The sequence below is a fragment of the Notolepis coatsorum genome (assembly GCF_963971535.1).
Source record: "Notolepis coatsorum genome assembly, chromosome: 1".
Classification (NCBI taxonomy): domain Eukaryota; kingdom Metazoa; phylum Chordata; class Actinopteri; order Aulopiformes; family Paralepididae; genus Notolepis; species Notolepis coatsorum.
Genome location: NC_140165.1, coordinates 39,689,864 through 39,714,379, shown reverse-complemented (window position 1 = coordinate 39,714,379; position 24,516 = coordinate 39,689,864). Strand labels below are relative to the sequence as shown.

General features: G+C 45.2%; 1 protein-coding gene across 1 annotated transcript in view; it reads right to left on the bottom strand.

Annotated features, from left to right (window-relative positions):
- Positions 1-24,516, bottom strand: part of ndfip2 (Nedd4 family interacting protein 2) — a 61,069-nt gene that overhangs the window by 10,247 nt on the left and 26,306 nt on the right. The window contains 6 exon segments of the mRNA XM_084323219.1: positions 157-223; positions 1,652-1,776; positions 7,268-7,355; positions 14,681-14,758; positions 14,760-14,791; positions 14,794-14,811. Of these exon segments, the coding sequence (XP_084179345.1) occupies positions 157-223; positions 1,652-1,776; positions 7,268-7,355; positions 14,681-14,758; positions 14,760-14,791; positions 14,794-14,811 (408 nt within the window).

Here is a 24,516-nt window from a genome sequence, read left to right as displayed (position 1 = left end):
CCAGTTTAATCTTAATACCTGTATGCCCACGTCACAGTAAGAACCTGAACTAGCTGCTAACTGAGCCCCGAAGCGGTTAAACTAACCCTGGAGCAGCGCACAGCGGAGCAGACCTCTGGAACCGTTGAAACAGCTAATTTAAATTAAAATACTCACCGAGCAACAGGAAGATCCACCAGAGCCAGTACTGTCCATTGAAGTAGCCGGTGAAATAGTCCGAGAACTGAAAGAGAGGAAGAATCATGACTGCATGTTAGGGGTGTAACGATGCGACCTCACAGCGATTCTACGATTCTTCAGGCAACGATTCAATGCATCATGAAATCTCTTCATTTGACCACGATTCGATTAGATTAATTTTCTATTGATTTTCGATTAACACTGAGCGCCAACAACGAGAATTCTCGTTATTTCACGCCAACCGTTCAGTGCCAATGACGAGAAATCTCGTTAATCGTTATTTTTTTTATTAGCGATTTCCATAAATTTTTCATCAATCTAGCCTCACGTTACCACTGGGACTCTCTCTGAGCTCGAACAGGGAAAATACCGCCCCCTATCGTCTCCCGGATGATAATGCACCCATTGGATTGGACTGAATGAAAACGCACGGGGGAAAGAAAATCCAGAATCCACATTTTACTTGTCAGGCATGTAATCCGAGCCGATTGCAGTCTTTGTGGTCCCTCAGAACAGCATGGAATACGTGTTTCGAGCACCCAGCGTTGGATCAATAAACGCGATCGATATTTGGAATGGTGATCAGGAATTGGAATAATCTTTTTGGAGAACATCTGATCTGAGGTAAGGAATCTATTTTTACCAGTATTGGGGTAATCAGAGCTTTTTTCACAGATATATCAACGTGGGCCCTATATGTGTATGTGTGTGTGTGTGTGTGTGTGCTGATCAGGAAATAAGATAATCGATTTTTCAGCCCGCTTCTCTAGCGTGCATAAGTACACATATACTATCAATAATCTAGTGTTTATTTGAAAACGATTCATAAATAGGCCGAAAAATTACAACGTTTTGTGTATTCCAGTAAAGGCCGTTTATCAGAGAATCTCTTTTTTGTGTGTGGAAATTTCCAAAAACTAGCGTTTTTCAAAATGGTATAAAACGGAAATGTACAGATGAAAAAACTATCCGTTTCGACAATGTTGACTGCAAGCAAGTCATTGATAAGCGACGGGCGTATTAGACACATAGCCATAATTTTTCGCAAATGTGCTCGCCCTCTCATTGAATAGAGCATGCGCCCCCTGCTGGCACTCAAAGTGTAAATTTTCTATCAGTTAATTCCCCCAAAAAAAATATACACACAAATGTGGCTGGGGGAACATGGCCGGTTAGCTTAGGCATTGTCCAACTAACACCTCTCCCGAAGGCTAACGGGCCATGTCCGCTTCCATTCATTGTGCTAAGCTAGGCTAACGTGCAGCCAGATAGCTTTCTACTGAACGCACAGAGAGGAAACTGGTATCCATCTTCTTGTCTCTCTCTGGAGAAGACGGTAAGCTAATTTCCCAAAATGTTGGCGTGTTCTTTTAATATACACGCCTGCAAAAAGGTTTTTAGTCAGATGCCAACGACCGATTAGTCATCTTGAGAGACGGTCGCAAATCGGTTAGTCCCTGACCCGACGTACCCTGACGATGAGGATCCACTTGATGAGAGACAGGCCGAAGCCGCAGATGGCCCCGTAGCGTCCGGCGATGGTGTTGGTCAGACAGAACGACAGACAGAACCCGATCCAGTTGAAGAGGAAGGCCACTGCAGGGAGAGAGAGACACAGTCAGACAGACAGAACCCGATCCAGTTGAAAAGGAAGACCACTGCAGGGAGAGAGAGACAGTCAGACAGAACCAGATCCAGTTGAAGAGGAAGACCACTGCAGGGAGAGAGAGACACAGTCAGACAGACAGAACCAGATCCAGTTGAAGAGGAAGGCCACTGCAGGGAGAGAGAGACAGTCAGACAGAACCAGATCCAGTTGAACAGGACCATACTTTTAAATGCAGCAAAAGGAGGAAGAACCTTCAGCTTCAAAGTCAGTTGGAGGGCATTCCAGGTATTGGAAGCTAGTTCAGAGCAAACTCGAGGAACCCTAAGAACCAACATTTGGAACGTGTGGAATAAGTTCAGAGATTCCAGTGTTGTGATGTAATGTTCAGCAATAAGGGCTTTAAAAATAAACAAATGATAGTTACACCTTTCAACCAGAGAAGGCTATCCAACCTTTTCATAAAAAGGACACAGTGGTGGGTATTATATCCATCAGTAATAAATCTGGCAGTTTTGATAGATAACAAGTGGTTAAGAATGGTTATCTGAAGCCATGTTGGACGAATGACAACTGAACCCAGAATGACACTCAAGACAGCAGTACTGCAGCACAGCACACATCCACCTGTGAAACCTCCCTCCAGTCATGGATATAACATTTTGTGGCAACGCCCAATGTTGCAGCGCTTCTGGTGTAGCTGCTGGCTTCCAATTCCTTGTTGGCTTCCAATCGGGGCCAAGACTTCCTCTTACTTGCGCCGGTAATTGTTTACAGTCCGATAAGCGAGCAACTCTTGGAATATTACATTATTATTATTTTTTTTTAAAGGCAAATCAGACTTTGAAAGAGTTTTGTTTCTTTGAACGTTTCTCCACACAAACATCAATATGTCTTGTAGGCGTTTTAGATCGGAGCAACATTTTGGCCAATGTGTCCTGCCTCTTTCGCTCCCCACGCAGGCAGTTTTACCATCCTCGCTCAAACATGTTCGATCAATACAACTCCAGACTACAAACAGAAACCAGAACGCTTCCGATATCAAAGTATTGTCCCTTGCCTTAAGTTGCCTACAGATTGTGCATTCATGCAGATGTCTGTTTGTAGAGATTAGGAAGGATACCAGGTAGACAGGGCGACAGTGGCTCAGGAGGTAAAGCGTTCGGAAGGAACCTTCCGATTACCAGACAACCGCTCTACCTCCTGAGCCACTGTCGCCCCCCCTGTATATCTCGTCATCAGCCATCTCAGTTCTTAGTCCTATATACACCAATGGCTAAAATATATATATATATCTTTTTTTTTTTTTTTTTATTATCCATGCCGTTGATCCAATTTAGAAAACTTTTAATAGTGCAGGCCCTTAACTATCAATCAATCCACCAAGGTTACGGACAGACACACACCCGATTGATTGAAACAGGGCTGTGCACTTCGTGAGTAAGTGGCCCATTTCAATGGAGTGGTAGAGCGTTAAAATGAAATAATGTGGGAAAAGCTTGATATTACCTTAATATTATTAGATTATTTTTTATATATCTCTTTTGGGGTTATTAAGTGTCATCAAGTGCATAGCAACCACGGTCTCTTCCAAGATAGCAACCATGACATGCCTCCATCTAGTTTAAAGAGAAGGCCAAACACACAAATACAGATTCTGAAGGGTTGAGACCTTGCTGTGCCTTTAAATAAGATAAAGTCTAGACTTAAGGACTTGAAATACACACAGACACACACAGTATCAAGGACATCCAAAGGAGGGCCTGCGGGCCAGAGGGTTCTCGAAGGAATGATAAGAGTTATATTGACGCAATTTATTTATATACAAGGATGATTTTGAGATATCCTGCTTATTAGAAGGTACGGCAGAAAAGATACAAATCTTTATTGGTTTGTGGTCGACAACACCATTTCCATTCATGGACCATGAAGGTCTTAGAGATATTAACAAATGACACGATGACATGGCAGATAAGGATTAATTTACTTTTTTTTTATCCACTTTCTCCCATCCCAATTTCGCTGTGCTAATTCCCCCTCCCCTGTCTTGACCGTTGCTCGCATATGCCCCCCACTGGTCGGTTGTAGGGAGGATAGAATCCTTGCATCACATGTCCCCTCCGATACAATTTGAGGCAGCCTGTCACATCTTTTCACCTGCCAGCGCGGACTCTCAGTGGCAAGGTGTAACGTGTGGGAGGCTCACACTACCCCCGCCATTTCCTGTCTCTGCTGTGCAGGCGTCCCCCAACCGACCTGTAGGAGTCGCTGTCCACAACGTCCAGATTACCACCCATCGACTTCCACCCGCCAACTCTGCCAATTGAGTTGGTATGACTGCCAGCCCAAACCGGAGGCAACGCCGACAGCCGGAGTCGAACCCAGTGTCTCTTGCGTTGGTGACGAGCGCAATGTCTGCTGCGCCACCCAGCCGCTCGGATTCATTTACTTTTCTAAAACAAATCGGCGTCTACTCGCCGTATTACAATTTGCCCAAACAGCCCTGCTTCATAGTTAAAGACTACTGGAATTCTGAGCCGCCTCAATGCTGCCACCCGGTGGTAGAATCACAGCAGACAAAACAGCCCTACAAAAGTACATTTTCATTCCTTTGCTGTGACGCACGTTTGGCAAGGCCTCGCGAGGCACCCGCTGCCCCATAGCACCACCTCAGTCATCACCTACGTACATTCTAGAGAAAAACCAGCAGAGCATCTTAACACGCCCCCAAATTCAGTGTGAATGCAGATTTCTACACCATGATTCTGACTGCAAGGAGTCAACAAATCATTGGCTGTGATCTTCCTTCTGTGGCCTCTATATATGCCACACACATCAGGCGGAAAGGGGAGAGGGTGTTCGGTGAACCCCTCTCACCCTGCTTACTAACTCTTTAACCCCCTTCCCTCTGGTAGAAGACTCCAAAGTCTCAGGTGTAGGACATCTCGTTTTAAGAATAGCACATATCCCGAGGTTGTCCGTCACCTGAACTCAAGCCCTAATGGACAGGCACTTTGTACTAGAAGGGCTAGCACTAGCAGACAGGCACTTTAAGGCAATATGCACTTTAAAATGGAGCACTGAGCTCTTTTATGCACTGTAGCATTTTTTTTTTATGTTTGTGAAATACTTCTACTTCAGGGATTAATCCAAATCGCTTTAAAACTTGTTCCTCACATTTTACCCGGCCAATGACCCCAAACAAATCTAGGTCTCCATTGTTCAGTAGAGGTAATAATGGATGAGCTAGGCACTCATGACCAGACAAGACTGTATTTACTAGAGGTGCAGCGATTTGGGAATTTGATTCCTGGGGTCACGATTAGATTCAAACTCAATTCATAATCGGTTCTTGGTTCAATACATGCATTGACTTGATTCTACATCGCCGTTTTCAGTAACTTGTTCCATTTGACTGCAGTAGACAGTATAATAGGTCTAAAAACTATTTGTACTTTTGAGTAGGGATGCTCGATATTGGCTTTTTTACCGATACCGATATAGTCCAACTCTTAATGTCCGATACCGATATGAACCGATATCAACCGATACCGATATATGCAGGGTTCCCCCCCCAAATTTTTTATAATTTCAGGTAATTAACATTACATATCTCTTGTTGTGGAATTAACACAACATTATGCATAATTTTGACAATAAATTAAATCAGAATTTGTTCTTACTTGCTTGCCTGGGCAAATAAAGGTTATAGAAATGTAAAAAAAAAGAAAAGGAAAATTGAAAACCGATATTTTCCGATATCACATTTTAATGCCGATATCGGCCGATAATATCGGACATCCCTACTTTTGAGTTTTTTTTACAAAATTGATATTGTGAATAGGGATGCTCGATATTGGCTTTTTTACCGATACCGATATACCGATATTGTCCAACTCTTAATTTCCGATACCGATATCAAGCGATACCGATATATGCAGGGTTTCCCCCCCCAAAAATGGAATTATTTCAGGTAATTAACATTACATATCTCTTGTTGTGGAATTAACACAACATTATGAATACTTTTGACAATAAATAAAATCAGAATTTGTTCTTACTTGCTTGCCTGGGTTATAGAAATGTAAAAAAAAAAGATAAATATATATATATATATTTTTTTTTGAAAACAGACAGATATTTTCCAATATCACATTTTAATGCCGATATCGGCCGATAATATCGGACATACCTAATTGTGAATAAATTGTGAATCTGTAGGAGATAGAATCGTGAATCAACACGTTTTGACACATTTCCGAACGCAACAGACCGGTGGGGCGGGAGGTCGATTTGATTGATGTTTGATTGACATCCTAAAGTACCTATCCACACAATGGAGGGAGAAGTTCAGAATAAAATGTTATTGGACAGTTATATTAGTAGAGAACGAGACTCATCCCTGCTGGCGTTCCATTAGTAGAGAACGAGACTCATCCCTGCTGGCGTTCCATTAGTAGAGAACGAGACTCATCCCTGCTGGTGTTTCATTAGTAGAGAACGAGACTCATCCCTGCTGGTGTTCCATTAGTAGAGAACGAGACTCATCCCTACTGGTGTTTCATTAGTAGAGAACGAGACTCATCCCTACTGGTGTTTCATTAGTAGAGAACGAGACTCATCCCTGCTGATGTTTCATTAGTAGAGAACGAGACTCATCCCTACTGGTGTTCTATTAGTAGAGAACGAGACTCATCCCTGCTGGTGTTTCATTAGTAGAGAACGAGACTCATCCCTACTGGTATTCTATTAGTAGAGAACAAGACTCATCCCTGCTGGTGTTTCATTAGTAAATAACGAGACTCATCCCTGCTGGTGTTTCATTAGTAAATAACGAGACTCATCCCTGCTGGTGTTTCATTAGTAGAGAACGAGACTCATCCCTGCTGGCGTTTCATTAGTAGAGAACGAGACTCATCCCTGCTGGTGTTTCATTAGTAGAGAACGAGACTCATCCCTGCTGGCATTTCATTAGTAAATAACGAGACTCATCCCTGCTGGCGTTCCATTAGTAGAGAACGAGACTCATCCCTGCTGGCGTTTCATTAGTAGTAGGGATGCTCGATATTGGCTTTTTTACCGATACCGATATACCGATATTGTCCAACTCTTAATTTCCGATACTGATATCAACCGATATCAACCGATACCGATATATGCAGGGTTTCCCCCCCCAAAAAACGGAATAATTTCAGGTAATTAACAATACATATCTCTTGCTGTGGAATTAACACAACATTATGCATATCTTTGACAATAAATAAAATCAGAATTTGTTCTTACTTGCTTGCCTGGGTAAATAAAGGTTATAGAAATGTTTAAAAAAAAACAAAATTGAAAACAGATACCGATATTTTCCGATATCACATTTTTATGCCAATACCGCCGATAATATCGGTAGGCCGATAATATCGGACATCCCTAATTAGTAGATAACGAGACTCTTCCCTGCTGGTGTTCCATTAGTAGAACGTTACTTACTGAAAAAAGCCAGCATGAAGATCCCGTCGTTGCCCACTCTCAGCTGATCGGCGTCGCTGAAGTCATCCCTGGCAGGGAAATCCTCGTCCTGACAAACACACATCACAAAAACAAACTCGTATATTAGTTTGTAAACATGTGAACTCATCCTCAAGAGGGAAGTCACTAGGGCTGGGAGGTAGACCAAACATGTGAAATCATCCTCATTTACATTGCAACATTTACATGTAATTGTTACATTGTACAACAAGACAGCAAGAAGGGTACAACTCAATCAGCTGAGTAACAATGTTCATCAAAGTGTTGAGTGCTATAGACTAGTGTAGGTTAGTATATTAGGACAAGTGCATGACAGTAAGGTTAGTTATTTTTTTATTATATATTTTTTTCATTTAATTTCAGATAATGATTGAAGAAGTGCGTCTTTAGTCGACGGCAAAAGATTGGACGGGTTTCGGCTGTCCTAACTGTGGTGGGAAGTTCGTTCCACCATTGTGGGGCAAGGACCGAGCATAGGCGACTTCTCTTTGATGACCCTCCCGGAGCTCGGATAGTAGGTCTGAGGCGGCCAGAAGATGCTGAGCGTAGGGGTCTTGAGGGTGTGTAATTAGAGACCATTGACCGGAGGAAGGCGGGAGCCGTTCCCTTCGCCACACGATATGCCAGGTCGAGGGCCTTGAAGCGGATTCGTGCAGCCATGGGGAGCCAGAGCAGACATGGGCTGACTTTGGTAGGTTTGAGATCAGGCGGGCCGCTGCGTTCTGAATGAGTTGAAGAGGCTTGGTGGCAGTGGTCGGAAGGCCAGCAAGCAGTGCATTGCAGTAGTCGAGGCGGGAGATGACTGTTGATTAGACAAGGAGTTGGGTGGCTTCTTTTGTCAGGAAGGGGCGGATCCTTCTGACGTTGCTCAGGAGGAATCTGCAGGTTCTGGTTGTCGCTGCAATGTGAGCGGAGAAGTTCAACTGGTCGTCAAGGACAACACCAAGGTTCTTGGCGGTCAGCGACACGGTCACAGTTGAATTCTCAACTGTAATGGAAAGGTCGGTCAGGGGGGAGGATTTGGCCGGCAGGTGAAGCAATTCTGTTTTGCTTAGGTTCAGTTTGAGGTGGTTGGACGTCATCCAGGCGGAGATGTCAGACACAGGCCGAGATCCGCTCAGAGACGTGGATATCTGAGGGGGGGAGAGGAAGAGTTGAGTATCATCGGCATAGCAATGATACGAGAAGGCATGAGACGTGATAATGTTACCCAGAGATTTAGTGTAGAGGGAGAAGAGAAGGGGTCCAAGGACCGAGCCCTGGGGGACACCAGTCCGCAGGGGGCGGGTGGCAGACAGGGTCCCTCTCCATGACACTTGGTAGGAGCGTTCATTGAGGTATGATGTCAGCCATGCCAGCGCAGAGCCAGCCACTCCCATTCCTGCGAGGGACGCAAGGAGGATCTGATTGTTGACTGTGTCGAAGGCTGCAGATAGGTCTAGGAGAATCAGGACAGAGGAGAGGCCTTTCGCTTTTGCCAAGTGAAGTGCCTCTGTGACCGCAATGAGGGCCGTTTCTGTGGAGTGACCAGTCCTGAATCCTGACTGGTTAGGGTTTAGGAGGTCATTCTGTAAGAGATAATCAGTGAGTTGGTTGGATACAGCACATTCAAGTGTTTTAGAAATGAAGGAGAAGAGAGACAGGACGATAGTTGCCTATGATGGTGGGGTTCAAGGTTGGTTTTTTTATGAGCGGTGACTCTGGCTTGTTTTAGGGAGTTGGGGACCACCCCCGAGTTGAGAGAGGAGTTGATGGTTGCAGTTAGGAATGGGAGGATGTCTGGTGCTATGGTCTGGAGGAGTGGGGAGGGTAATTGATCCAGCTGGCATGTAGTGGGACGGTTCGACGTTACCAGTTTCAGGGTCTCTGTGTCTGTAATGGGAGAGAAAGATGACAAGAGTGAAGGACGAGGTTCTCGATTCAGTATTTGGAATGGGTGGGGGTTGGGAGAGTTCTCCACTTTTCTTCAAAGATCGCAAAGTCTTCGACAGAGAGATGAGGGGGGGGGGGGGGGGGGGGAGTGAGGAGGGAGGAAATGGTAGCATGCAGTTTGCGAAGGTTCTTGGGAGAGGCCTCGATCCTATGGTGAAAGAAAGAAGCTTTGGTAGTAGTAATGGTTATGGAGAATGTTAACAAGAGGTTGTGATATGTGGCGATGTCAGCAGTGAGGCGTGACTTTCTATACTTCCTCTCAGCCGCTCTCAAGAGGGAAGTCACTAGGGCTGGGAGGTAGACCAAACATGTGAACTCATCCTCAAGAGGGAAGTCACTAGGGCTGGGAGGTAGACCAAACATGAAGGTGTGGTATAATATCTAATGTTCTCATGTAAATATAGTCCCCTCCCCTATATCCCCATACCTGTGCCCCCCCCCTCTCTGTGGAATAAGACACTCCCCTCCCCTGTGTCCCCATTACCTGTACCCCCCCCCCCCCCCCATCTGACCTATCAAATGGGACCACACCCCCTCCTGTTAACTATATAGATCTCCTCTTGAGATCTATCCGGGGCTTCTTACCTGGGGGATTTCAGCTGATCACCTGGGGGGAAACCCTCAGCCATTCTCTCTATGTAATTCTATCTGTTTGGTTAATAAACCCTTGTTATTATCCAAGCCTCGGTTGACTGAGACATTCTTCATCAGGATATCTACAAATATCCCACAAAGGTATGGATTTTTACTAGGTCTGCAACTAACGATGATTTTGTTATCGATTAATCTGTCGATTATTTTATCGATTAATCTAAACAATTAACAAACAAAAAAACATTGACATGTTGTTCAAGTGAGGTACTACCATCTTTAGGTCACATGGGTAATTGCCTCTTTGACACTACCTACTGAATACCCAGAGTAGGAGATGAGCCATGAAGTTTATTTATGTCTATAAATGCTGTGTAGTGTGGATGTCTACTGTACATGAGTAGGGTGAGTAACCTACATGCCATTACTGCTTTATTGACTCATTATAGGTACTTTATTATCTTGAAATAACACCCACCAGTTACTATGACATTGTTTATCATCACATACAATTGATCTATGCTTGTAGCTAAATGCTGAAAAACAGGGAACAAAATTAGATTTAGATTTAAAAAGCTACCAGCCAGAGAGATTTCTTACGGGCCAAAAATTATGAATAGCTTTTTAGTATATCTTCATGAGTTATTATATGTATCGTCTGTGCTATGGTAGTGCTAGCTCCAGTTCAGCTAACTAGCTACATGCAGCATTTAGCGAGCTGGGTTAGCCGGCTAGTTGGCTTTTAATCCCGGCTGCAGCTAGGTAGCCAGGTAGCTAAATGCCCCGCGACGGTGGTTGAACTGGAGCTAGGTAACCAGGTAGCTAAATGACCCGCGACGGTGGTTGAACTGGAGCTAGGTAGCCAGGTAGCTAAATGCCCCGCGACGGTGGTTGAACTGGAGCTAGGTAGCCAGGTAGCTAAATGCCCTGCAACGGTGGTTGAACAACACTGTTTTTTTCACTGGTAGTTTGTGGAAATGAACCAACTTTCCTCTCTTTCACACGGTAAAATTTGTTTGAACAGCCAGGAGCAATACAAAAAGAACCACCGCGGTCCCGTTGTTTGGTAGGCAATGTTGCATTTACTGACACTCATGTTTACTAGGCAGCTACCCAGCAGGAGCCAGACCAAACCAACACTGTGACGTCAGCAACAAAATGGCGGCGCCCATGGGGAAAACAGGGAAATTATATTTGGTTTTTCAGACAAATAAGCAGGATTTCACATTTGATTATAAGACCCTGTCTTACACAAGGTACACAACAAACAAACTAGGATCACATTGTTCAATGCTTCATCTCCCCTTTAACGTTGAAAATAGATTGTCTTTTAATATACTTGTGCTGTTCAAGTTGGTCATGAGCAGTAAACTCCTGTTTTTATACATAATCAGATTGTTTTTAGTAATACTGTGCACGAGCATTACACTAGAGCAGGGGTCGGCAATTAGGTCTGGCCACGGGCCAAATTTTCCCCAAGCCATTGAATGGCGGGCCAGGACCAAAAACAATGGCTAATTTAATATAATGATAGTGAAAAATGCAGCACCGCGGCGGGTGCATACACATAATAATAATAATAATAAATAATAAATAATAATAATAATAATAATAATAATAATAATAATAATAATAATAATAATAATAATAATAATAATAATAATAATAATAATAATAATAATAATAATAATAATAATAATAAATAATAATCATAAATAATAATAATAATAATAATAATAATAATAATAATAATAATAATAATAATAATAATAATAATAATAATAATAATAATAATAATAATAATAACTTTATTTGTATGGCACTTTTCATACAGAGGTTGCAGTTCAAAGTGCTTCACAACAGTAAAAAATACAGGCATAAGCGAGCATGATGCACTCACAAATGGGGGACCCTGATGTAAACAAGACAAACGTTTTTCTCTGGTCTGCATCCCCTTAACAATTGTGTGTATTGAGCCGTACTGTATTGTACCCATTCTGCAATCTGTTAAATAAAGTTTTCATTCATTCATGAACAGCAGATCAGCTGTTGCAGATCACCGCGGCTGGTGCATAAGTAACACATGAACAGCAGGTCAGAATGCATGAAAACACGACTGCCCTGGGCTTGTTCATTCCTCCAAAATCCCTGCTAATGTTTGAAACATGTCAAATATCCACTCGCCGCCCTCCAATTCCAGATTGGCGTTGAATACAGCTACTTTATCTGCCAACTTGAACACAGTTGTCATCATTGCCTCGAGTCGTTTGCTATCTTGTCGCCACATATTATGCAGAGAGGACGTCGGCACGCAAGTATCACCGACCTGTTGCGATAAACCCGTATTTTAAGTATGACTCCTGTTTATTAACCCTTTCTCTGCCACGCTTATATCCATCCTTATACCGTCCTCTGCCAGCTCTATTTGTCTATGGAGATGTTCCCCTTCTTTGCAGGGCTATAACTTTTTAAATTGTATTGCTAAATTGACATTACTATGGCCCATTCAACATCAAGTATCTATCGTTTAGGATGTAGCAACGTTCTACTTTTTCATTCACACATTCATACTAAAATATGGTCTAAAGTATAAATATGTTTTTATCGTTTTCTGCAGCATTCCATAGAACGTGAGTTATAGCCACAAATACATATATTAGATCATCAAATGTAGTTTGATACCGATTGACGTCAGATAAAAAATGTCAATTGTACAAGGTCCTAACAGTCATGCCTCATCATCTGCTGGTGACCGGAGGGGGGGGGGGGTTTATAAGTCCGTGGCCGACGTTAAATGATTAATGTAGTATGGGTGATATGTTGATCGGAGCAGTGTGTATGTATAATAATAATCAAACACGCTGAAACTCACCACAGCTTCCTCGTAGCGTTGGGCGATCAGCGTGGAGCAGAAAGTTCGCTATTATGGGATGTCGATCTAGTTGGTCCAGTTCCAGGTTGTATAATACTATATACGTCCAAATCATGTTGTTTATCGAGTTATTGGCAACGGATCGCTATCCAGTGTATCAAGCTGGAGTCCCGCTAGCGATAGCGAGTGGCCGGACGAAATATGGGTGAGCACCACTTCCGGCGTGTCACTTCCGGTTTTGGCGAGTCGCGGTCTTAAACCGTTGGAGAGTTGAGAGGAGATCAACAGCAAGTCTCAAGTCTCCGTGGGTGAAATATGATTGCCATGACAGATTTTTGAAATATTGATCTCAAAGACACTGTGCGACGTCATTGGCAGATCACGCATGGCGAGGAATGACGTCTAAAGTCATCCTTGGCGATTAGAGGGTTAAAAGAAGCTTTATGTGTCTTGGAGGTCGTAGGCTCCTCTTCTGGCTCCTCAGTTGGTATTTCCCCGTTGTAAAGAAGCTATCCAAAGACGTTTTTACAGTAGTTTCATTATGCATTGCGTGTACTGACTTTTAATAATTTTGTTTTTGCAATAATAATTGTTTTTGTATGTTTTTTTGTGTGTAGACCCCAGGAAGACTAGCTGGTTGCTATGGCACCAGCTAATGGGGATCCCTAATAAAATCAAATCAAATCAAAGTCCCTTCACCCTAGCAGCTAGGAAGGATGACAGAGGATAGGGGGAACGAGTGTCACAGGGCTGTGACCCAGTTTGTTGTCAAAGGCCTACACCCCTTCTCTACAGTGGAGTCCAAGGGCTTTAGGTAACAACTAATCATTCAGTGTATAGTTTTTTTTTTATCTTACATTTGTTGTTTATTATAAAAAGTCTATAATTCAGACACATTTAAAACATTGTTGCTGCTGTTGCTGAAGAAATAATATGTATTTATAAAGTTATATAAAAGAACATTGCTGCTGCTGTTGCTGAAGAAAGTATTTATTTATAAAGTTATAAATAATAAAGCAATGTCGATAAAGTACCGAACCGTTAAGCAGTATCGATAAGAGTAGTAGTATCGATAAAATCCTAACGATACCCATCCCTAGGTAGAACACACATATTTTGAATGCCTTCGGCAGACTTCAAATGAGCCATTTTAATCTAGATTAACTCCAGGATTGCAGATAGATTAATCTAGATTAAAAAAAAATATCTATGCCCACCTCTAATATATATATATATATAATTGCCTTCTATTACTTTATCAATTATTATTATTGAGCACATTCATTTAGTTCCAGTTATTTAGAGTTAATGAGTTTGAATGTCTCCTCCTGTGATGTCATCTGAGGACACTAAAATTGTTATTATTCCTTTTCTTTCTCCTGTTAAAGTGTTTGTGGGAATTTTTCCTCGTCTTCATTGAGGGTTAAGGTCAGGTGACATGTATTGTGATATTTGGCTATACAAATAGACATTTGTGTGTATTTGTTTTAACTTGTTTTGAGTGAGTGAGTGAGTGAGTGAGTGAGTGAGTGAGTGAGTGAGTGAGTGAGTGAGTGAGTGAGTGAGTGAGTGAGTGAGTGAGTGAGTGAGTGAGTGAGTGAGTGAGTGAGTGTGTGCAGCGTATCTCAATCACAATACAGAATCAATACTGCTATTAGCATTGTTGTTTCGGTCTCCGTTTTCATTGTTTATGTATTTTTCGGAGCCAAACCAATCTGTGTGGTATTTAATATAATCTATAATTAGAGCTCTGTAGTATAAACACATGAAGAATGGAAAGTTCAATGGAATCGTGACAACAAACATTGAAATTCATATAGAATCTGCATCATTAAAAGGATTTCTATTCTATTCTGTTCATTACACCCCCCCCCCCCCCCCCCCCCCCCCCCCCCCCCCCCCCCCCCCCCCCCCCCCCCCCCCCCCCCCACAGTGCACACAGTATCCACGTGGGAGCGGTTGCGTCCGCTTCTCCTTACCCTCGGCACGACCTCCACCGTGGACACAGCCATGGAGGCAGCTTTGGCCTTCTCCGCCTCATCGTACGTGGGCAGCGAGGGTGGCGACGCTGTAAGGGGGCGGTACCGGAAGTCAGGCCGGAAACTGCTCTCTGTGGAGCGAACGGGGAAGAGGAGGCACAGGAGATTGGAACAGGTTAGAGATCTGTGTGTTTGGTCCTAGGTTTAGCCCAAGTATCGCATCTCTAGACGCCAGCCTCGCGTCGAGTGTGGACTGTGTGCGATTGATCTTATTGAGTAAAAAGGACAGACACGCGTACATCCCAGAGGATGATGTGTAAAAGCCTCTTAAACACTTTGTTTTCAACACGGTCCTCGTTGGTGGACAAAACAAGGAGATGATACACAAAAACATACAAGAAACATGTATAGAAATTAGAGGTGGGCATAGATACATTTTTTTAATCTAGATTAATCTATCTGCAATCCTGGATTTTAGATTAAAATGGCTCAAAAAAAAAAAAAAAAAAACCTGCCGAAGGCATTCAAAATATGTGTGTTCTACCCAAATAATGACCTTAGTAAGTCCTTACTTTTTCTTTCCTCCTTATGTTTCTCAGGCCAGGTGGCCCATTACAACATGAGCCCATCTCCCGTTTCCAAAATGCATTACAGACTGTTTGAAAAAGCTGTTTTGCTATGATAATTGGTAATGAAATATCAAAATAATGTTCAATAAGATGTACTTGTGTTTAATAAGTTGTTTTATTCAGAAGTTAACACAAATAAATAATATTACCAGTACAGTACAGTATCTAGCACTCTCAGGAGCAAAACAGAAAGAATCATTTCAAACTTGAACTATGTGACATGGCTTGAATCAACTGCTCCAGTGGAGTTGCTCAGTGGCCAATGGTGTCAACTGTGGTTGTACTGGGCAGCTCCCAGGTGTGAATGGAACTGTGTGAATGTGAAGCAGGGCGTTCCTGAAAAAGAGCATCTGTGCTCAGCGAACCTACCCTGGGTAAATAAAAGGTAAAAAAAAAAAAAAAAAATTAAAAAAAAAAAAAAAAAAAAAAAAGATTAATGCGTTAATTATATTATCGCGCGATAGTACTAGGGGTGGGAATCACCAGTTTCATCATGATACGATACGATATCGATTCTTTGGACAACGATACGATATTTGCCGATATCACAAAGTCTCTCACGATACAATACGATACGATTAGATTCAGGTGCCTGCGATCGATATGAGATGATATCATATGCCCATTTAACACAATTAGTAACATTTAGATCAACAAAAAAAGGTAATGAAAATATAATTTGACATTTGTATTTTTGAGCTCTTCCAGACATTTAAAGGAAAATCAATCTATTGTTTTTAATACAAATAGACCTCCTGTTCACTGTAAAGTGCCACGTTTTTATATATTGAGCTTTAAACTTTAAGCTACATTTTTTGGAACTCAAAACTCACAACCTCCCTCTCCCAAACCGTTCCTACAACAATTTGTTGATGTTGCATGATCATGTATAGGCCTACATTTATTATGTATTATATTGTTTATGTTTAAATAACATTTAAACATCAAACTCCTCTGGTCTTTCCAAAGACGCGCGCACACACACAGAAAGGGAGAATGCTATGCTGTAACATCTACACACACGGAGCTACTGCTGTTGTTCTTGGGCGGATATGAGACTCGCCACAGGATTTTCAAAATAAGAGTATCGATATGAATCGATCTTATTACATCGCATCGATCCGATTCGATTGTTGATAATTACATCGATGTATCGATCTGGATCGATGTATCGTCCCACCCCTACGCGATACTAGTATAGCGTTAACGCAGCACGTTAACGCCGTTAACGGCCCAGCTCTAATAGAAATACAATTCGACATTTACTACAGAAAAGGTGCAACCTATTAGGTGTGTGTGAGTGTGTGCGCGCATATGACAGGTGTATGTATTTATTGTATAGTTGTGTATTACATGTTATGATAGTGTGTATAGTGTGTTAGAGGATAGTGTGTGTGTGTGTGTAAACCTTCCAAACCTAGAGCCTATAGAGAACTGGATTTCTTCCAGAGACGTACCCTGACCTGACCAGTAAAAACATGTCGAGACGACGCTACCTTGATCGTCAGAGGGAGACTATTCCTGTGCCAGACTCAGAAATGATGGGCAACCGCCCTCTGGAAATAGAGGGAGTCCAAAAAGAAAAGGCCTATTGTGCAACAAAAGACAATGGCTTGTGCTGTGTCCTCAACCGGGCCAATCCATTTACAAAACAATCAATTCTGAGGAGATTCGTTTCACATTCAAATATTGAAAAAGCCTTTGGTGTCGAGGCTTAACTAGTACCAAACAGGCTGCATCACGGCCGGGTACAGGAACCGTCCCGCCCACGGCCTCAAATCACTATAGAGAGCAGTGGAGGCGGTGCAGCACAGCACTGGCAACATTGACCGATATCAATCCCTGTCTCCTGAGCCGTTCAGCCATTGTGTAGTGTGATGTGTGCCGGGTGCCATTGTACCGGGTGCCATTGTATGGTAGCCATTGAGCCTGCATAGCCCAAGTTTGGGTGCTACCAGTGGTGGTGAAGGAGGCGATTTGAATGTCTAGAAAAGCGCTATATAAATGCAAATTAATTATAATTTATTTTTTGTATCCACTTTTTCTCCTTATTTTTTCTATTTTTCTCCCATCCCAATTTCGTATAGCCAATTCTCCCCTCCCCGGTCTTGAACGTTGCTAGACTATGCCCCCCACTGGTCGGTTGTAGCGAGGATAGAAGCCTTGCATCACGTGTCCCCTCCGGTACACGAGGAGGCAGCCTGTCGCATCTTTTCACCAGACAGCGTGGACTCTCAGTGGCGAGGAGTAACGCGTGGGAGGCTCACGCTGCCCCCGATACTTCCTGTCTCTGCCGTGCAGGCGTCACCCAACCGACCTGTAGGAGTCGCTGTCCACAATGTCCAATCCCCACCCATTGACTTCCACCCGCTACCTCTGCCAATTGAGATAGTATGACGACTGGCCCAAGCCGCAGGCAATGCTGACACCGGGATTAGAGTCTCTTGCATTGGTGACGAGCGCAATCTCCGCTACGCCACCCAGCCGCCTACAATTAATTATTATTATTAACAGACTCCCGGCCATCCAGGGTATCTTTCAGCAGCGGGACCTGTGGAAGGCACACAGCATCATGAAGGACCACAGCCACCCGGCAGTGCCGGCACGCAGACTGTTCTCCCCGTTACCGCCTGGCAGAAGACACAGGAGCAGGGTACCAGCAGACTCGAGGACAGCCTTTACCACCAGGCCACTCGACTCATAAACCTAAAATATTCTACTTTATATCTACATCCGGTTATCTGCACTGCACACTTTTTAGAACTGTATATAGTCATCTTTATTTTAGTCATATTTTATCTTATTTTATTCTATGCTAATTTGATTGTATTTATATTATTGGAAGCTGCTATGGTCGAGGGACCACAACACATTTTATTTCACTCTTTCTTTGCTGTAAGGTACTGAAATACGTGACAATAAAGGAATCTGAATGATGTTATTCCATGTTTATGAACTTTTTAATCTTTATATGACTAGTGCTCAAGTGCATCTAGTGCTCCTACTGCTGAGCTGACATGTTTCTCTCATCCAACACGTTTCACAGCACCGCTGACCTTGTGTTAACACACGTGTCCAATAAAGAAACTCGACCTTGAAGCCATGATTTCATGACTTACACCGGTTTCATTTTCCAAACACGGACTACACTGCGATACAGTATGTCACTTAGGGGTGTAACGGTACACAAAATCCACGGTTCGGTACGTACCCCGTACCTCGGGGGGGGGGGGGGGGGGGCAAACTAATTGAGCAAACTAATGCTTACTGCTGTAACCTACTAATATCACTTAAGGTAAATCTGAAGATTATTATATAGCAGATGCCTTGGACAACTGTAGCGTGTGCTTGTTTATACAGAGCTGGTGGTAATGGTATGACAGAGCTGGTGGTATGACTTGCTGGCTGAAATACGGACAAGAGGGAACTAGGTAGCGGGGCTCTATTACTCTCTATGCTCTATGTGCTTAAACCCAGTGTTCTCGACAACGGAGTATGGTCGCAGATCTGCTGCTATAAACACACATATGGCATTTGTTATTGCTTTGGCCCGGTCTGAATTAATAGCGAGATGCTGCTTGAATGCCACAGGGAGCTGGGTTTGCTTCTTCCGTGTACCAGTGATATTCACATTCGGGTGATGCCGTTTCAAATGCGTGATAAAGTTCGCAATAAAGTTGAACAATGCCGGCACGTAGCCCCTTTCGTGACTGATGCAAGGCTTGCATCACAAGTGTGCATCACAGTCACGAAAGGGGCTATCCGGCACGTAGCTTTAGTGCGATCCACTCGTCTTTGTCCATTACTGTGGTTAACTGGGAATCCGAAATGATCCCAAACGGGAAACTTGAATGTTGTGGGAGCATCTTCTAGCTCTGGCTTGTCAGTTAGTATTGACTCGCCATACTAAGGCTAATACGCTATGCTGAATTACAGCTCTGGTTCAGTGTAGCTGCGCGCTGCGTGGGATGAACAAACAACATCCGGTTAGTTGTGCACGTTATATTAGGGCCGGGGGGATTTAAGTTCCGGAAAAAAAGGTTCCGTACCGTTGCAATCGTTCGGTGCACAGCGCATACTGTACCGGAGGACCACATTGAGGCGATACAGTACGTATTCGCGTACCGTTACACCCCGTCACTGTGACACATGCACCTTGCGCAGCCAATCAAAAGCAGCCTCGTTCTTCTGCATATCAGCACTGGAATGCTGAGATTCTGCCGACTGACCTACACTTGTATATAAACATTCCATGATGTTTTAAAATCATCCAGGTACACAGCCTCCATTAATTTATGTCTCCCATCTCCCATCATTCAGATAATGAGATTTGAAAACATCTTAAGTTTTACAGTGGAGGTGTTGGACGCACCTTCCAAGCAAGAAGCTAGGTCTGGGCGATATGGCCAAAAATGATATCGCGATAACGATATCGATAACAATATTGATAATGTTATAAGTATATATATATATATATATATATATATATATATATATATATATATATATATATATAAAAAATCTTCTTTTTAACAACAGATGTACCGGTATGTTTATTTTGCAGTAATTCTTTGTCGTTGCCGCCATCTTTAGTGTTACATCACCTCACACTCCAGTTCTCAGGCTGCAGCTGGTTTGAAAGCGAAAGTAAACCGGCTTCTCTGCTGGCTGTGGCTCCAGGGGAGTTGAACAGTTCTAGCTCTGCTAGTTCTATGTAGTTTATGGCTTGCTCAGCACCTGTCTGCACTGTACTTCACTTCGTGCACGAGCACTGAATAAAAAATTCCACCATGTACCTTTACATCCCAACATCCGTCTGACCACACCCCCTTCCGCTTACCTTCATAAGCAGGTGTGTGGTCACCTACTCGCCTCCTTCACTTTCACCACAAGGAAGTGCCTTCGGTAGATCCCCACTTGACGAGGTTGTTAGCTGAAGAAAGTTGAGACATGTTTACATTGTGCTTATTTTTTTCTTCTCTCATAAATATTCGATAGAAAAATCTAAGTCATAATGTCTACTTCGGAGAGTCGCAGAGCCACTCTCCACCAGCGGTTCTCCATTTCCGCCTCCGTCGTGCGTTCTGGTGCAGGGCTGTTGCCTCTCTCGTGGTTGACAGCCACGCCCGGTAGGCGTTTGATGGGTAGTTTGCCTCTCCAAGGAGCTGGTGCACCGGTGCTGTCGCCTCTGCGATGGCCTGGTCCTGGCTCTGGTTCCTCTGCTTCCGGGGAATCGTCCGCTGTTGAGCGGCCAGTTCCTTTGGTTCCAGAGGATTTGAGACGCAAACTTTTTGCGTCTGCTCGCTCCCGTCGCAAGATGGTGGCTTGCAGACGCGAACGGCCTGGGTTTGGTGAGTTGCTGGAGCCCAGTGAGGATGCGTCGGTCTCTACCTGCCCGATGGAAACAGAGGATTACATGGTAGAGGCGGACGGGTTCTTATTTGAAGGCCCATGGAGACATGTATTCCGCCCGTCCAGGTAACACTGGAGGGGGGTGAAATGTCTCCTTGGGGCGCCTTGTTTGAAGATGTCGGGGAAGACCCTCAGACTCGTCGGCAGGATGCCCTACTATCAGCCACATCGGAGTGTGGCTCCTTGACCAGTCGAAGCCTGCTGTATGTGAGGGATGCGGGCTCGGTGGAGGAAAGTCTGCAGGGGGAACTGCGGGCTTTGTTTCCCGAGCTTATGGCGGTGGCGGCCGCTGCAAACGGCGTGCCGCTGCCACTGCCTGTTCCTGTCCCTGATGATCTAATAGGTCATCTCTGGCAACGTCGCCCGGTGAGAGGGGTGGACGTTGTCTACCCATTTTTCCCCTCAATGGGGGCCTATGTTCGTCGGGGCCAGGTGGTGTCCCACATCATGGGCCTCACCCCCGCCTACGTACAAGTTACGCTGGGTGGCGGGTTTGGTCGAAGGTATGAGAGAGGGCGTGCCACGGCTTGATAGGCCGATGGCCGCGCTCCTCTGTCGGGAGGTGGTGTGGGAGCCGTTATGCAAGCCGGTTCCTCAAGGGAAATCGGCGAGGCGGTTGGCTTACTGGAGCGACCAGTCATTTATCGCCGGAACACAATCTCTGGCTGCTGCGTCTAACATCGCACAGCTGGCAAGATTCATGTCCGAGGTATTGACGGGCGGCATGGAGCTGAGTGATGACCAGCTCACCCAGTCGGCAGGAGCTGTCCTGCATCTGACTCAGCTGCAGGCCATAGCCGCTGGGAAAGTGCATGCCCTGGCGACTCTGAACCAGCGCCACCTTTGGCTGGAGCAGGCCCGTGTACCGGAGAAGAAGAGAAGTCCTCTTCTGACGGCACCCCTCTCCGATGCTGGACTGTTCGGGACGGCCCTGCGATTGATGACCTCGACGTGCAGAGAAATGGCAGAGGAGCGCTCCGTGCCACAACCCCATTTTCCCCCTCCCGGCATCGCTGGTGGAGTCAGACGGCTACCACGTCGTCGAGCTTCCTCCGCCGTGGCTGCTGCTGCTACCACCGCCACTGCTGGCCCTTCGAAGAAGGCCAGGAGGAGAGAGGGCGCCGCCGCTGCAGCCGGCCCATCTGCGCCTGGAGGAGACGGTAGGGATCGCCGTGACCAGCCACCGATTGTCTACCATCCCTCCGGGGCTTCCCGGGTGGCAAAACCCGAGCGGCTCGAGGCGGCAGGCGCCGCTAGGCAGTGACTTTTTTCCCCTGTGGTCCCCTCTGCTTACCCCTCCCAGGCCCTCTCGTATAATTTGATTCAAAAATAAAAAGTCCCCTCTAAAAGGGAGACTGTATTTTTTGTTAACAAACTGTGTGTTTCTTCACCAAAACATATGATGAGGTTGCAAAGTGTGAATCTTCAATTGTATGCATTGATAGGAGGGTTACGTTGTGTTATGAGCTTAAGCAAGGTCTGCAGCCTACACTCGGTTATAGGAAGGTTTTCTACCTCGGCCTGAGACTCCACATGCAGGTAGAGGCTAGTTGTATGGTCTGTTGCTTACACAAGTAATGTTGAGCTACAACACTGTTGTGTTAGTTGCAGTAATGCTCGTATGAACACGTACCACGGCCCAGCCGTTCGCTCTCTCCATCAGTGTTTTTTCTGTGTACAACATAGGATGCAGGTGTAGGATTCACACACACACGCGACTTGGTTTTGTTGTAAACCCTGTTCACAGTTATCTGTGGGTGGCGTGCATTGTATTAGCTTGCGCTATTTCATTAGCATTCTACCAAAGGTATCATATGCTAAAGTTGTTATTGTGTGCAGGGGGAAGGGCTTGTGAGGGGGTACCGAATAAACCCCTCCTTCCCTCTTCTGATTGGTCAGGGGGGTTTACTCATCTCCTGTTAGGCCAGTCGGGGCCAAGCCGTCAGGCGACTTGGCAGGGAGGGGGGGGGGGGGGGGGGGGGGGGGGGGGAAGGGTTGCCCTGACTCTGCTCCTATTAACAGGCGTTGAGTGTTGGGTTTCCCCCCGTCATAGCATACGTCACTACGCACGTTGCTATTTGACGATGGCTTCCGTGAGTTAGATCTGTACGTACGATCTGTTGTCAAAGTGTCGGGATAGAGCGTAGGACTTACGGGTCCACTACGCTCGATTTTATGTGTAACTTGAGTCGGTTGGTCACATGACTCGGAGTTACCATGGCTTTTTCATTCTACGACTCACGTGGGAAGGCTCTCTGGGGAATTTTCAGTCTAAAGTCCTCTGCGATAGGGGTGACTGGATGTAAAAATGTAAACAGTTTTTACCCTCAGTTGTGTCAAATGGGATTCATGTCTGTTGGTGCTTCCTTCTTTTAAATAAAAAGAGTGTGGGGTATAGGAGGCACCGCACCCTTCTTGTCGTTCCCCCAGGCGCCTTGGGGATTCAATGAAAGGTCTAAATAGCTTATTCATTGATGTGGTTGTGTCCCGACGCATGCATAGTGCTAGCTCGGGGTGTTCTGTTAAGAATCATACGGGTAGCTAGTATGCCTTGGTTGCTTGTGGTTAAAACGGCGTTTTTATAAAGCAACTGGGATGGAGGTTTGTCCTCTTCCGAGAACCTGTTACTGGTTCTCGACGGATTCTCGTTCATATCTGGGGGATGATAACGGAATGGATCTGAACATAGGTAGTAGAGGGGTCTCACGCCCTTGGGGTGGGCCACCGAGCGCGGTTCACACCGGCCCGTCTGGGTGGCGCCCTCTTTTCATGTTTTTAGATCAACACGCATATCTGCCCCTTCTCCTGGAGTAGGCATGTCGGCGTGGTTAGGGCACGGGACTGGTTCTGGTCACGCTGGTCCAGGTCAGTTAACCCGTTTGTCCGCCGGGGATGGAGATCTGCTGTTCTGGTACCCTGAGGGACTTGGGCTTTTTCCAGGGGGAAAAAGGCCGGGTCGGCCTGGGGCGTCACAAGGTTAGGCGTTATAGAGATCCTTGTTGGGTACTTTTTTGTACCTGGCACTATCATAAGGGGCTGGTTCTCTTCTCCGCACCTCTCTCACGCGTGGCGGAGAGGGGGCTGTTGGGGTGGTCTTCTGGACCTCCTCTGGTAACCCTGTGTGCTTCCCGAGCCGCCGGGCCCGGTCCGAAGTAAAGTTTCGTTGATACCGTAGACCTGGGATAACCCTTTTTTTCCCCTAGGAACAACCACCGCATATGGTAACGACAGGGTGGTTGATTCCCTGGTGTGTTGGAGCAGTGTCAACTCCCGGGTTGTCCGGTTGAGTGTGCCCCTGCACGTCAGCCTTCTCTGCCTTGACCCCTCTGGGTGGGTTTTTTTTTATGGAGGCTTCGTCATGGTGGTCAACAACGCCAGCATCCGCCCCTTCCGCCGGGAGGGCTGTTTCAGCTGACTCCTTTGGCGCCCGTCTCGTCCGCAGTGCTCCAGGCTCAGGTTACAGCCTGTTGCCTGGTTTCCCCGGTACGCTGCCTGCTTCCGTTGGTTAACCTTGAGTGTTTACGGACATGCTGACTGCCTGTGTTGCAGGGTCAGTATGCCAGGCGGTGTGCTATTGGGGGGAAAGGGCCTGCTCTTGGTGGGGCCTTATCTGAATAAGCTGGCGATGTGGGGGGCGGTGTCACTAGGTGACCACCTGGTGGGGTCTTGATGCCTGGCATCATTGACCTCTCCGGGCCCCCTTTTCCAGGGGATCCAGTCCCTTCAGTGGGTCTGGGTCTTCCTTCGCGCTCCGCTGCTACGGCCTTGCCACGGGGTTGGGTTTGCTCTTGACCC